This window comes from Colletotrichum higginsianum, chromosome 8 (assembly GCF_001672515.1).
Source record: "Colletotrichum higginsianum IMI 349063 chromosome 8, whole genome shotgun sequence".
NCBI classification, from domain to species: Eukaryota; Fungi; Ascomycota; class Sordariomycetes; order Glomerellales; family Glomerellaceae; genus Colletotrichum; species Colletotrichum higginsianum.
The window spans coordinates 3,294,656-3,309,567 of NC_030960.1; the positions used below are offsets into that span (position 1 = coordinate 3,294,656).

The 14,912-nt window shown below is 54.2% G+C and overlaps 3 protein-coding genes across 3 annotated transcripts; 1 reads left to right on the forward strand and 2 right to left on the reverse strand.

Annotated features, from left to right (window-relative positions):
• Positions 1-287: 287 nt before the first annotated feature.
• CH63R_11942 (Glutathionylspermidine synthase) lies at positions 288-1,706 on the reverse strand (the record flags this gene model as incomplete). The annotated part of the gene is made up of 1 exon (XM_018306916.1): positions 288-1,706. The coding sequence occupies one exon, from the start codon at positions 1,704-1,706 to the stop codon at positions 288-290; it is 1,419 nt and encodes a 472-aa protein (XP_018153757.1).
• Positions 1,707-9,209: 7,503 nt separating this feature from the next.
• CH63R_11943 (Chitin synthase activator) lies at positions 9,210-12,131 on the forward strand (the record flags this gene model as incomplete). Its single annotated transcript, XM_018306917.1, has 3 exons — positions 9,210-9,292; positions 9,457-12,067; positions 12,120-12,131. 3 exons carry the CDS (start codon positions 9,210-9,212, stop codon positions 12,129-12,131), a joined length of 2,706 nt encoding a protein of 901 aa, XP_018153758.1.
• Positions 12,132-12,358: 227 nt separating this feature from the next.
• CH63R_11944 (Aldehyde reductase II) lies at positions 12,359-13,818 on the reverse strand (the record flags this gene model as incomplete). The annotated part of the gene is made up of 4 exons (XM_018306918.1): positions 12,359-12,678; positions 12,805-12,933; positions 13,095-13,454; positions 13,557-13,818. The coding sequence occupies 4 exons, from the start codon at positions 13,816-13,818 to the stop codon at positions 12,359-12,361; spliced, it is 1,071 nt and encodes a 356-aa protein (XP_018153759.1).
• Positions 13,819-14,912: the final 1,094 nt, after the last annotated feature.

Below are 14,912 nucleotides of genomic sequence, written 5' to 3' on the forward strand. Positions count from 1 at the left end.
CTCGTCGGTAGACAACTGTTGACCATCATTTCAGCCTCCCTATGCCTATGAAAATGCGAAGGCCTATATGTCATATCGACAACAGATGCATGCATATAGAAAGCCTCGCATTGTAGGCGGCCCCACTTGGAAACTGTTCCGTCAACCGCCATCGCGCTTTGTTGTCCATAGCTCAATAGGGGGGGCTTCCGGAATCTAGTTTTCGACCCAAGAGGTAAGGTAAGATGAAAGCGGTCTGGTTCTTGTCTTGGGGGGCAATCTCGCGCTTCAGTGAACTAGAAGCCTCGTTAAATTATAACTCTCTTGATATAACTGATCAAATCGTTCTCCCCGCCCTCATCGAACTGATCATGGAGCGCATCGACTCTAAGCGCCAGTTCGATTCCCTCTTCATCAGGAACCGTCTGCCGCTGGTAGTTGACAGGCCCATCCTCAATGGAATGTGGAATAAATACCGAGGCGTTGGTGGTCACCGGCGACTCGTCCTCGCGAATTCCCATCCCCGCTATTTCGCCGTCGACCATCCAGAGACCAAGCACAGGGTAATGCGACTTGTCCTGCGTATCCTTGAACTCGGGCGGTAACGCAAGCTCCTGCACAACATATCCCTCTGCTCCGTACACTCCCGCAGACTCATCCTGTATCACCTTGCCGTTGTCCTTCAGCACGATATCGACACCTTCACGTGCGAAGATGGGCTTGCGCGCAAAGCTGGTCAGCGAAGCAGGTGCCTCGCCGTCGAAGTACGCCGGGAGCAACCACTTGGACCGCGGATCATCCTTGAATAGGTCCCAGAGGATCGCCAGGAGCGACTTGTTGCTCCACAGCATCCTATACGGCGACTCGATCCAGACAGTCCCGCCGATGTAATTTCCCTCATTGTCGCGCTTGCCGATGTTGTCCATGTCCTTGAAGCACGCTTCTGCGAACTGCTGTTCAACCATGTACTCCCACGGGTAGAGCTTGAAGATGACGTCAATGTGGTTGCCCTGCATGTCGTAGAAGCGTTCGTCCTTAGTAGACAGGGAGATCTCCTCCATAGACATGGCTTTAGTGGACCAGCCCGCCTGTTCGCATGTGTCCATTAGGAGCATCGTGTTCATAGCATCCTCGCCTGTGGGGTCGCCTTCGCCAACAGCAAAGTAGACGGTTGGTTTATGGCCAAGCTCTTTTTCAATAAGCGTGAGGTTGCGCTTCCATCCTTCAATCAATGCCTCCGTTAGGTTGTTAAACTGGTCGTTGCCGTGGCCGGTCTGCTCGAGCCACAGCCACTGGATGGAAGCCGCCTCGACGAGGGTCGTGGGCGTGTCCGCGTTGAACTCGTACAACCTCGGCACGCGCAGCCTCGGGTCTGGGTGGTCGAGGCCCCCGAAGCAGACATCGAAGCGCCCGTAGATGCTGCCCCAGGCGGGCTCGCGGTCCCACGACTCCTTGATCTGCTTGAGCGCAAACGCGGGGACCGCCATCTTGTTGGTGATGATGTCCGGGTGCCCGACGAGGTATTCGACCGCCTCGCAACACATGTCAAAAACGTCCTTGGCGGCGTGCTCGAGGAGTGTGATTTCCTCGAGCGTGAAGGAGTAGTATCGGTCGTCCGGCCAGTAGGGCTCCGAGGCGTCGGACGGGACGAGGTCGGCGAAGACCAAGCCTTGGCTCTGCACGAGACGCGTGGAGTTGCTCCTCTTCTCCACGGGGACACGACGCATTTTGCCTTGGATTGGTTTTCTGTCTCTTTGGGTTTCCTTGTTGAGTGCTGATGCGGGCGTGTTCAGTAGGGGCCTTGGCGGGGGTGACGAGTGTTTTGGAAGAACACAAGGACCTAGATGGGAAGAGCAGGACCAGTAAGTTATGTCCTTGGCGAATTGCTTGCCGGGTCAGAGTTATCCTGTTCTCTTCAGGCCTCCAAGGCCATTCGCCATTCACCAGGCCGCAATCTAAGTTCGGACGATCTGGAGACTATCTTAATGCGAATCTTGCCGGTCACATACGGCGTGTTGCTCGATCCCTGAACCCTGAGAGACACGATATCAAGACGACACATACACGGTGCATAAAATCAGTTGACAGCACGTTGTTCTTGAGCTGACAGCCTCAAGTAGTTTCCAAATTCCGCTACAAAGAGGCCTAAATTCAGCGTTGCGTCATACTCGACTTAAACGCAGACGGGCAGCAGTAAAGCCGGTTATTCTGGCTTGAGATGCCACAGTTCTCTTATTGCGAGCCATTCACGACCATGTCATCGGTAAACATGATGTAGGTGAGGGTATACTTACCCCTGTCACCAAGTGGACGCCGTGAGGGTTGGTTCAACTCTAAAAGATGGGCGCTTTTCCTTGCCGACTTGGGGCGGCGGGGGGCCAACATTCCTTGTCTTGAGTTCTCTTCACTTCCTAGAAGAATCTAATCCTGCGCCGCGAGTCGTGGCGACCGAAATCTTTCGAGATGCTCCCAGTTTTGCTTGTATGATTCAACTCTCGGCAGTTCGACGAGCTAGAACTTTATTGTGAGTGTCAGCACTTTATGGCGATAAATCGACCAGTCTTGGATTGCTGACCCCATTGCGGAAACTGAATCTGACTACCAGCCTGTCCGCTCGTGCGTCGGTCATCGTACAGCAAGTTTGAAGTGTACTTCAGCAGACAGCACCTGCTGCTTAAGATTTGTGAAGCAAATCATGACTTCTTAGCCAGTTAGTTCTCCCGATAGTTAGGGCCCGTAAAAAGTCTAGCGGAGAGCATAGTTAGTTGTTGCCGATAAGTACGATCAGTGTAATCAGTTCACAGGGTTACAGCTAGTTAGCTGAATGTGTACACGGCTAATTAATTAATGATATCGTTGCAACGGTGAACTTGGGTGTCACTCAAAAACTTCTAAAGAGCCACTAAAGGCTTCAGATTCCCGAGCAGTTGCCATGGCCGCCGATTGGGCGGTTTCGAAACTTGAAACCGCCCCCCCTTCTTCTCAACACTTCCAAATGTTTCCGTCTTCCTCATTGTTGATTACTTCTCTGGTCCCGCCCCCCTTTCATCCTGAAGCTTATTTTACTTGCGGAACAGAATGCCATCGGCGTTAGGCAGTGTTACCTTCAGGCTCTGCAACTCGGCCGGCCCGAACAGCTACCTAGTCCTCGTTCTCAGTTTCTTCTTTCAATTTGTATCAGAACCTCCGAGAATTGGTCCATTGTCTCTGGCTGTTCATGTCATCTTTAACTAGCTAGATAGTGCCGCATGATTGATCCTGGCAACCTTGATATGTGGAAAGCCATGCTATTCAGACGGTGCCTCTAGGTTTCCAGCAGTGTTCCAACCTTGGAGCTTATAGCACTTCGCAACCGACAGTTTACTTTCACGCTCACACGATTTGCTTGCCTATGCAATTCTATCTACAAGTCATATTCGTCTTCGGAAACTGCAATGGAATTTTCTGCTACTAAGTCAACATACCCACTTCCTGGCCCCCCCCCCTTCCTGGCCCCCCCAGCCCCACCAAGCTACACCAAAAGGTGCTACTTTTTACTACACCCTTAATTAATTACCTAAAAAGACTATAATAAAAAGAAAACTATATATAAGTAGATATTTAAGTATAGTTTATAGAAATATATAAATTAAGTAGTATAGTATACTTACTACTTAGAAATAGTAGTATTAGTAAAAGTATAAAGTTTTATATAGTATTTTCTACTAAAGTATTAACTACTATATATACTATTATAAATTATATAGAATTTATATTATTTAAAATAATATTTATATAAACTATATATAGAAAGTAAGCTATCTTTATAGCTTTATAATAGTAGTAATAGTAAAGTTATTCTATAATAGAGATCTTACTAGTAAAAGTTTACTATTATAAAATACTTATTATAGACTAAAACTATTATTAATATATATAATAAGCTTTATTAAGTTAATATAGTAACTATAGTCTACCTTAAATCTATATAGTAAAGTAAAAGTAGAATTTATACTACTATACTAAAATAATAGTATAATAAGTAATAGTAGTAAATTATATAGAAAATCTAACTTTTATTTTTATAGTACTATTTCAAGCTTATCTTACTATTAATTTATTCTTTTTATTTTTTTATTTATAATTTAAGTTAAGATCTTTAAAATAATATTTTTTTTATTTTTGTAGCTCTTTTAGGCAATTAATTAAGGGTATACTAAAAAGTAGTACCTTTTGGTGTAGCTTGGTGGGGCTGGGGGGGCCAGGAAGGGGGGGGGGCCAGGAAGTGGGTATGTTGACTTAGTTGAGGGGGCGCTATCGCTCTTGCTGTTGTTGTTATTTTCACCTTGACTGCCATTGACAGAACTATTGTTGACTATACAAGCTGCTAATCTAGTTGTGAACGTCGAGAAGGGAAGGGGTTCCGCGTCAAGCGGGAGGTTATTGCCTCAAATCTGTATCTTCGTCTTCTTAGTGTTCACGATTTGTATAGACAGATGCCTGAATTGATAATCTAAGCACCCCTGTCAGCAATGTACTAAAAGCTCCCTGGAAAAAAAGAACCCCCCAAGACGACGGGATTTCCTAAACATAAGGATTGGACATGAAGCTGAGTGTCAAAGACCCGTGGGAACTTGGTACTCGAAACGGTATCCTACCATGACGAGTTCCGATGGCAACTATATGGTGTGAAGTTAGATTGGAGCATAGTCTAAAGATGGAAGATAATGCAACTCGCCGTTCAGGATTTCCTTCGCCTCGTTTCGAGACGAGTCAGTTCTGCACCAGACGCAGACATCGTGGCATACCGAAGCCTCCTGAAGCATTTTCCCACCGTCGGCATGCGTTTCTTGTGCATCGAGAAAGAGGCAGTGCAACCCGACCTTGGGGCACTGCCGCGAGAGCAGCGTTGACAACAACCGTCGTAGTGGAAGGCACCGTGCTGTCGGAGGAGGCCATGGAGGCCATGGAGGCCGTGGCAATGGTAGTTAAAGCTTTGCGAGATTCATAAGGAATCGCCTGCCGCCGGAATGTCTACTTTGCACAATGAACTCGTTTTTATTTTTTCTCCAAACAGCTTCCACAACAGGCTGGATGCGCCCGAGAACAGGCAGGAGTATCGTGACGACGGGCCAGGAGCCAAAGCGTGAGAAGGGTGTTGATACACAGATGGACATACGCCACTAGCTCAAGCATCGTCCATACGATAGACTCGCTGCCTCTCACTGGTCTTGATGATGACTACTCCTTGTGTATCACCCTCCTTATTGAGACTGCATCCTTTGGGCACACTGGAAATTTCACTGGTGAGCCGTTCCGGCCTCAAGGTGTAGGATAGAAGACCTCTCCAACACTCACTACCTCACAACGGCATAGGGAAACATGCATCTAAGCCTGTCAGGTTTGCTGCTTACATTGTTTGCTGTGACTGATGATCGTGTCAATAGGAGTACAGGGTCTTAAAAGCATACTTCGTTTCGAGGAACACGTTGACTGTAGGCAGTTGTTGTGACCTCTGAACGGGGTTTATCTGAACAGATAGTTTAGCTGACGAAACAATCAACTTTGGGTTTGTTTAACTGTTAGTTTGCCTTGCAATCCGAAGTGAGTCTGTTACTGGAGGCAATGGACCAACCAGCTCTGCCGATAGATACTAGTGTGTGTTGACCCGTGGTCGAGAACTTTGCTTGTGTTGAGAAACCGGATGATGAATGAAATTGGAAGGGGAGTGAGCTTCCCTTCGTGAAGGCGTGTGAAACCCTCGGGTGTCAGATCCAGAACTGCTGGTTTTCATGCTCGGTGACTTGTGGCCATGTGTGGAGCACCAACGTACGGGGGAAATGGAAAGTCGTTGTCAAGACGTGTGCAGCACGTAGACAGACATCAACGAGTGTAGAATGCCGGCCTGGCAGTCACAAGCTGGCGCGACTCGAAGAAGGGCAGGATTGTTTAGCGCGCTGTCGCGGTAACACCAAAAGTCAGGTTCATCCCATGCCCACAACAAGGTTCAGAGGTCGCGGGGGTTTGCGGGTTTGGAACTACAGAGTACACGTGTCGGCACAGCCCGGCAGAGTGAGTGAGTGAGGTTCCCTTCAGCTGGACAAGCTGGGACGGTGCCCATGCGAGCGTGTTGGGATCCTAGGGTGTTTGAGCCGAGAGTCATGGAACATGCATGAGGTTGTAATGCGGCTTGGAGTCTACGTAGGGGGCTCCACCTCGAGCGAGCGGCGTCCGGGTTTGCCGGGTTGCTTCCTCCAGAGACATCATTCGCAAAGAAGTCGAGCAGCGCGGGTGTGAAAACAAGCTAGACAAAGCACGCCGGGTGGCTCAAAATAGGCCTAAATATGCAGGTACGCGAGTGTTGATGGGGGCTCTCGCGGTTCGCACCCTGTAATGAATGGAGTCCTCTCTCGACGCCCTCCCTTGTCGAGGTCTGACGGGTGGAGAAATAGGGCACTTATCTACTGTGTAGGGTAGGTAGCGTAGGCAGGCATCTGTATCTGTAGCGACAAAAGGAAAAGGGAGCGATTCCGATTGCGATCGGTCAGCCCCCAAGGAGCGGGACGGGCAGCTGCTGCGAGGGGGGGGGCTGTTGTTGCATGTCACTCGCTGGTCGCTATTGATGTTTCTATGTTTGGAAACATGAGAATGATTGACATTGTGGCTGAGCAGGCGAGCAGCAGCGAGCTGGGGCAAGATAGCCGAGTGGAGGGCGGCATCTGGTCGAGATTGGGCACCCACCGGTTGCCAATTGTTGTGGATGTTTTGTAATAGGAGGTATTTGCGTCGGTTGTCAGAAGGGGCTATATGAGTGGTATTGAAAGTGAGTGTGAAATCCACGCGAGCGAGTGCAATGAGTTGCGAGAAGGGATTGCCACGAGGAAGCAGGACGAGTGGTGAGATGAGATGGGAAACGGAGGGGCGGGAAGGGCAGGACGCAATGGTGGGGGATGCCTGTGGCTACCTATGTCCCCATAGGCAGCCTGGGTAGGTACCTACTGAGGCGTCTAGTCCGGTGTCGCGACTGCGCTGCTGCTAACCCAATGCCACTGCCATCGTCCGTTTCGTTGCTGCCCCGGGAGCCGGGAGACGACAGAAAAAAGAAGGGACGATGAAGGAAGATGAGATGAGCAGGCGGGCAGGAAAGGAAGGAAAAAAGGCAGGAAGGACGGGCCATCGCTGGTATGTCCTACCTGCCGTTTTCCTTCCATTGTTGCCTTTCTCCTTCCCTCTTACTCCTCTCCCCCCTCGCCTCTTCCCCCTCTGACTCTTGATCCTTTGGACGCTGTGAACCGTTGTTGGCTTCGTTTCCGACCCTGATCCTCAATACTCGTCCTTCGCCATCGCTAACACGGACCCGGGCGCCACCACAGCCCTCTGCCTCACTCGAACCCCAGCTCGACCGCCGTCATCTCTGCCCCGAATACCTTGAAGACCCCATGCCCCAATAGACGGTTGATATACGTATGATATAGGTAATCAAACAAGAGATGGTCAACTATAAATCGGCGTCGTACGCGCGGCTTGGCCAGGGACTTGCGCCGCCAGATTCCGCTCGCGGCCTACCTTGCAACGGTAACGGTGACGGCAACGGCAGCGGTAGCGGCACAAGAAGCGCCGGTAACAGTGGAACTGCTGCTTCATTGGGACCGCATTCCATTTCCGAGAACCAAGGAGCCGATCAGGGTCGTCCTCAGGAACCAGCGCCTGGTGAGTGGAATCTCTCGTTTTGCATCATGTCCATCCCCCTAGTCCCCAAAAGTCCATCCCTCCTCCGGATCCCTTTCGTGGAGATCACCTCATTTCATCAAGCCGGTGGACCCCCAAATCAGAATTATTGCCGCTGCTGCTGTTGCTGCTGTTGCTGCTGCTGCTGCTGCTGCTGCTAGTGCTGCTAGTGCTGCCTTCGCCGCCCGCGTTTATCTTCAGGGTCTCGACTGCAAGCCTTGGCCGTGGCATGTGGGAAGCGAAATATGTACATCCAAGCGCGCAGGGGGCTGTCTCGCCAGACACGCTGAATGGGCTCATGCCACCCCTTTGGAGGTTGACTAGGCCTGGGGGCTGCTGTGCCTCCAACCTTTCTCCCTCGCTCCGTTTTCGACGATTGCTGCCACCGACTTGTTGCCCATACGTGCAGGGCGAAATGGGCGACCGTACAGGTTTGTATGGAAAAGAAATACGCCTTGAACGCTTACATACTCAACTTCGTCTTACATGCCTCATCCTGGTCCCCCCGCCTCTCGACTACCCTTCGGCACCTAATCCTCAAGACCAACCCGCCCCACCTTGCACCGCCCACCATCAAAGTGCAGACGAAGATGTACTGCACTACTCAGTCCTCCTCGGCTTTGAGTCCGCAGCAAACCTGCAGCGCCGTCAGCATCAACTCAGCACCCACGCCAATAAAGCCTTGTTGCCCAGCTCGTCAGCTGGGCTGCAGTGAGCTAGCGCCGGTGCTGCGGCTTAGGGGGGTGGTGGAGCAGTATCTCCCACAGCGAGACCAACGACCCCTCCTTCTCTATAACTTCCCTGGCCAGTCTCGCTTGGGCGAGAGAGAAGAGAGGGGAGGGGACTTCCCCCCTCAACTGCTGTTCCAAAGAGAGAAATGCACCTCTGGCACCTGGCACACCCCATCTGGAGCTGTTCCCATGTTTCACTAGCCGGCTCAGGCACCCTCGAAAAAGAAAGAAAAAGGGGACGGGCAACTTCTTCTGCACGCTAAAAAGAAAGGGTCCGCCGTCGAGAACCAGATGCGCTGAGCTTCGGCCTGGTCTCTCCACCCCGCTTCCGGCCGCTCTCACTCCTCGCATCTCGGATTCGAGACTGAAAGCAAGCGAAAGCCAGTGAAAACAGAGCCAGTACGGATAATAGCCAAGGACGAAGCCCAATACTGGGAATCCCCAAGTCCTTTCCGACTTCAGTCGTGCCATTTCTTCTTCGTTTTTTTTATTGCCCCCTTTCTGCGCCTCACACTCCCCACTCACGACAGGACTCGTTGTCCTTGCTTGGGTTGTTCCAAACAGACAAGTCCGATAACGAGCAGCAGCAGCAGCAGCTCCTTTCAGCGGCCCCAGACGGTGGCCAGCGCCCTGTCAGCAACAGGCAAAGCAATTCTAATATAGCACCGCACACTCCCCCCAAAAAAAACGCCGACGGCGGCTCCAACCTAAACGTCATTCAACTCAACCCCCGCTGACTGATTACCTCCTATTTATGCAGCTGCACCTCAGCCCAAAATCACAACTGACGAGATGCCACAATTCGGCGCAACATTCGTTCCTGGAGGGTTCGACGACTATTACATGCCCGAGGTCGTTGCACCTTCGCCTCAGCGGTACGCGTATTCCCTCATTTTAATCTCGGCGGATCATTCATGGGTCCCTCCTTTCCCCCTTCGCTGGAACTGGAGATGGGGCCGTTTTTTGGCGCCCATCCTGTCTTTGTTCTGCCCTCCCCCCCCAGCCGGGACAGCTTTTGCTGACTGCGCGTTTTGTCCAGTGTGACGCCCCAAGTCCCCCAGAACATGCAAAACGACCTTCAGCGTATGGAACTTGAAGCCCGCGAAGTCGATCCGAACCGAACCTCGTCCAGCATCACCAACCGCCACGGCCGAGAGCCGTCGCTATCCTCGGTCCTCAAGCCCCCCGTCCCTGGCGCGCCGACTTTGCCACCGAAAGGACACGCCGACCCGCCAACCGGTGCACCCTCATCCGACTCCTACACAGCCTTCCACGAGAACAGCGCGAGCGGCAATCACCACAAGATGCGGCCCAGCGCGGCGCCCTCGTTCTCTCCCTTCCCCAAAGTCAAGGGCGACAACATACCCCCGACCGACGAGGAAAAGGAGGAGATCCTGTGGAACGCCCGCGAACATGTCCTGCACTCTAACAACGTCTCCATGCAGCTGTCGTGGGCCCGCGACACCTTGGCCTGGGCCGAGATCGTCATGGAGGCAAGAGCCAGAGACCCTGACAGCGGCCGCCAGACACCAAAGGTCGAGCACGAGTTGCGCGCCGACGCCATCAACATCGTCAACTACCTCGTGGGCCAAGAGCATCCCGAGGCACTCTTTATGAAGGCAAAATGGCTCGAGTTTGGCAAGTTTGGCTGCCGGCCAGACAAGCGAGATGCGTACACAAAGTACCAGCGCGCTGCTGAGCTAGGCTACGCGCGTGCTGAGTACCGCCTGGGCATGCTCTTTGAGAACTCGAACGATTACAACAAGGCTGTTGAGCACTACTACCTTGGTGTGCGACTCAAGGACTCGGCGGCTATGTACCGCCTGGGTATGATGAATCTCCTCGGTCAACACGGCCATCCGAAAGACTACCAGCGTGGTCTGGACCTTATTAGGGAAGCCGCAGACCTTTCGGACGAGGATGCGCCCCAGGGCTCCTATGTGTACGGAATGCTCCTTGCCAAGGACCTTCCCGACATTGACGTCCCCGAAGCACTACTGCCCGCCGACTTGACGCTGGCCAAGATGTACATTGAGAAGGCTGCCTACCTTGGATTTGCCAAGGCTCAGTTGAAGATTGGCCAAGCTTACGAGCTCTGTCAGCTTGGGTGCGACTTCAACCCTGCTTACTCACTCCACTACTACGGCCTCGCCGCCCAGCAAGGCCAGCCCGAGGCATCGCTTGGTGTCAGTCGATGGTTTCTGTTCGGATACGAGGGTATTTTCAATAAGAACGAGCAGCTTGCGTTCAAGTACGCTCAGGATGCGGCCAACGCAAAGTTGCCGACGGGCGAGTTCGCAATGGGCTACTACTACGAGATTGGCGTATACGTACCTAAGGACTTGCGTCAAGCCCGGTTCTGGTACGAGGCTGCCGCTGACCACGGCAACAAGGATGCCAGAGGCCGACTTGATGCTTTGGATCACGAGAAGAGCCTAACCAAGGCCGACCACGAGACTACAACACTCACGAGAATCAAGTCGCAGCATGGGTCCCAGCGTGGCAGGCGACCCGACCGCTTCAAGGCGCAGCCAACCACAATGGCCACTGTTTCGGAGAGCGCGCCGGTCACTCCCACCGACACACACCCCGGATATCCGGGTGGTTCGGCCAGAACGTCACCTCACCCGTCTCCGAGAGCACACCCCTCGCCCGGGCAAGACCACGTTGACTATCCCGACCCGGCCCGGCCCAATAGTATGGGCAACAGGCCATCCGCGTTCACTGTCAACCTTGATTCCAACTTGGCAATCCGCCCCAAGTCGGCCGCTCCTTACCCTGAAGACGACCGGCCCGCGCCGCTTAACCTCAGCAGACCGAAGTCGACGGCCCCTTACCCTGATGACGACCTCCATGGTCGGGGCCCAGGGCCTCAGTTGTCTCCCCACTATAACACTGGTGGCCGCCCTCCCGCCGGCCCCCACTCGGATCGACCCGGAAGCGCTTTTGGGATCCGCACCGGGCCTGGCGGCCCTCCGGGACCCCCAGGCAACGTTCGTGCTTCGCAGTCGATGGGCAACATGATCCCCCCCGCCGGCTCAGACCCGCGCGCTCGTGTGCCAGTCGGACCGCCTTCCGGATATCGCCAGCCCAGCCCAGGACCGGCAGCCCGACCGTCCACGACACAGCCGTACCCCATGTCAGGCGGCCTTCCTCCCAACCCTGCCACAAACAGGCTTACCAAGCAGAACCCGTACGCCAATCCTCAACCCTCGCCGCCATTCCAGCAAGGGAACTACGGACCGGGCGATTATGGCCAGCCTGCACCGTTGCCGTCGCAGCCTGGAGGGTTTGGCCCGAGGACATCATCTATCCCACCCGAGCAGCACGGAGGGTACGGTAGAGGCGGTGGAGCGGTACCTCAGCGCATCGACTCGATGCCGCTTAGCCCTTCTGGCCAGTCGCGTCCTCCCCAAGCTGGCACCGGGCCGGCTGGTGCGCCAAGGCCTTTTCCAAACCGGCCAGACCTTGCGGAGCAGCCCGGTCGCACGGGCAGTGCGCCACCGTCATCGCAGCCGCGACCCCAGCAGAAGCCTAGCCCTGCTCCCAGCGCCCAAACGGTGCCTCCTCCGAAGAAACAAGCGGCAGGCCAAGGACCTTCGACGTTCGAGGAGATGGGGATTCCCAAGGGCAAGGATGATTCGGACTGCGTGAGTACATCTGTTTCGCCACTGGTGGAATCCTTACTGACAAAGTGCGTAGATCGTGATGTAAATTTTCCTCAGATACCAATTTCACTTGATGACATGATGCTTTCCAGCTTTGTTACCGCGATGGCTGGAGCGTTACATGTAGATAGACATCCAGTTGGGCCCATAGGACGGCCAGGCGGGGAATACACCAGTACCCGCGCAACAATTGAGTCATTTTGAGCACAGGGCACAGGACCGTGAGTGAAGCCTCGAACGTGTGTGTCTGGTCCTATATGTTTGATCCGGACATTACTTGGAGCCAGCTTCTGCGGCAGCATACTGCCCAGCCAGTGGCGCGATGCAATCTCGCAGGCTTGTCCAGCCCTTGCCGCCCTGTAGACGCCTCATCAGCTCGGTGGCCCTCTCGTTGGCAACAATGCCCTTGTCGGAGGCGAGGTCAGGCAGGTCGTCAGGGAAGCTCCGGTCGGGCTGCACCTCGCGGAAGACGGCGAGAAGGTCGTTGATGTTGAAGCGATCGGCGTAGGCGATGAGACGCTCGGACTGGACATCAGGGAAAAGGAGGGCTGCGATGTGGATTCTGGCAATGTCGACGACGTCGCAGAACCATTCTTCGCTGTGTCAGCTGGAAAAACTCCTAGGGAAAAAAGTCTGCCAAAGTTCTTTAAACAGCAAGGGGAAATGTGGGGATGTGTGGCATGTGGTAAGGAAGGGTGGTAGGGATCAGGATGGCTTACGAGCCGGGAACATGGCGGCGAACTCGGGCGTCAACTTCCCGTCCCAGAGGTTCTTCAGGACGCCGACGACGGTTGGGAAGCCTTGGTGTCCGGGGAGGAGGACCTTGCCTAAGGCGGCGTTGGGGACGACTATAACGAAGTTGGTCAGCGCTTGTTATCACAATGACGATATTCCTCCAACGGAACGAAAGGTTAGAACGAAAGCGGCAGAGAAGAGCAAGAGCTTATGCGAGCCAAAAGGGGGGAAGGGACATATGTGAAACCAAGCACCAGGGGGGGGGGTTCCCTACTTGAATTCAACACAAATCCGGGCTTATTCTCGCGATACCACCTCCAGAGCTCCAACTCAGCCTTGGTCTTGGCGGCCGAGTAGGCGATGTAGCCGCCGGCCATGCCGCCGGGGCCCTTTCCGGAATACGCGATCTCGACGGCCTGGTGGTTGTACGTGTCGGGGTCGACGGTATAGGGCACGCCGGGCCTGGGCATGGCGGCGGCGCCGGAGGAGGAGGTGTAGACGAAGCGTCTGATGGTGGGGGAGCGGGCGGCGGAGCGGAGGACAGAGAGGGTCGCGGACACGTTCTGGGGGACGGAGTGCGCGGGGTCCGGGGAGAGGGAAGTGATGGCGAGGGTGTGGATTATGCCGTCGGCACCTGCGGTCGTCGGTCAGCGTCCAGGTCCGGGTGAGCTGACTTACTGGCTTACTGGTCGTACAGAGAAGGGTGAGTGAGAAGAGGAAGGGCGGGGGGACGAACCATCGACGACGTCGTCAAACGCGCCGTCCTGAGTGATCTCGGCGACCTCGTGGAGGGTGAAGCTCCCGACGCCATAGGTCTTGTCAAAGTGGTCGGCGAGCCAGCGGGTCTTGCTGGGGTCGCGGACGGTGCCGCGGACGAGGTAGCCGCGGGCGAGGAGCTGGTCGGCGATGTGGCTCGCGATGAAGCCGTTGGCGCCGGTGATGACGATCCTCGAGCCGAGGGGCAGGGCCGGTGACGATTCACGGGGGGGGTCGGACATTGTTGCTTGCTGGTGGTATCGGACTGCTATGCTCGTCTGCTGACGGGGTGTCGTATTTCTTTCGGTAACGGGAGGGAGGGAGGAAGAAAGTGTGCGGCGGGGGATTCCATCGTGTGAGCCTGGGGGGAGGGTTGCAGGTTTGGAGGTCGTATTTATATCACCGGCCTTTTGGAAATGGAAAATGGAAAATGTCCGTTTGGAGGTGGATCGAAAGAAGGGTTGTCGATGTGAGATGCAATGTGCTCGTTTCGCGATGGCGAGCGAGTCTGACGCGGAGATGTTCTGGTTTGTCAGAAGGGACCATCCCACCGGGGCCGTCGCACGGCCGCGGGGGAGAGCTGATGTGAGCAGCCAGCCGATGGGAGATGGCATCCCGTCCGCCCGGTCTGCTTTCTCCTGCCTGTCAATGATCGGTTCCAGGTTTTGGAGGCATATATCTTCTCTCCATCTGTGCACGGGACTTTGCTCTGCCTCCACAAGCGAGCCGGCCGCGATACACGCTTGACGAGCGGGGACATATATCGGCTTCGCGTCACAGAAACGAGCGGCTTTCAGCTTCACACCACCCGCGTGGAAAGCAGTTATTACTTCTTTACTGCCAGCGGATGTTTTGCTCGTCACGCCTCAGTCGAGGCCGGGCTTCAGTTGAACAAGCAAGGCATGAGAGGAGACGAAGTAGGATTCACAAAAAGACCCCCCTCCCCCCGGAACTGGAGAGGGAGACGAGGAGGCCAGTTCGGAGCCAATGGTTTGAAATGCGTTGTCTGTCTGTCTTTCCGTTCGAATGAGGGTTGTTTGTTCTACTACACAGTTTTTGCCAGGACCGAAGGCTACGTTCCGTGTGATCTTACAACTGCCCAAAGCCTAGTCCATCCAAATGCCGGAATGCCAATCGGCCACATTCCAAACCTGCAACGTGTTCCGATCGACACCCGAGTATCCTGACTTGTTTTTTTTTTGTGTTTTCTTTCCCCGTTTTCCTTAGCCACCTTCATCGACCCTTTTCCAGTCCGGGTATATCCATCCATTTGGGTATATCCGCTATTCGTCGTCCTGTATGAATGCGTCGCAGCCCTCGTCGTGTCATCAGTCAT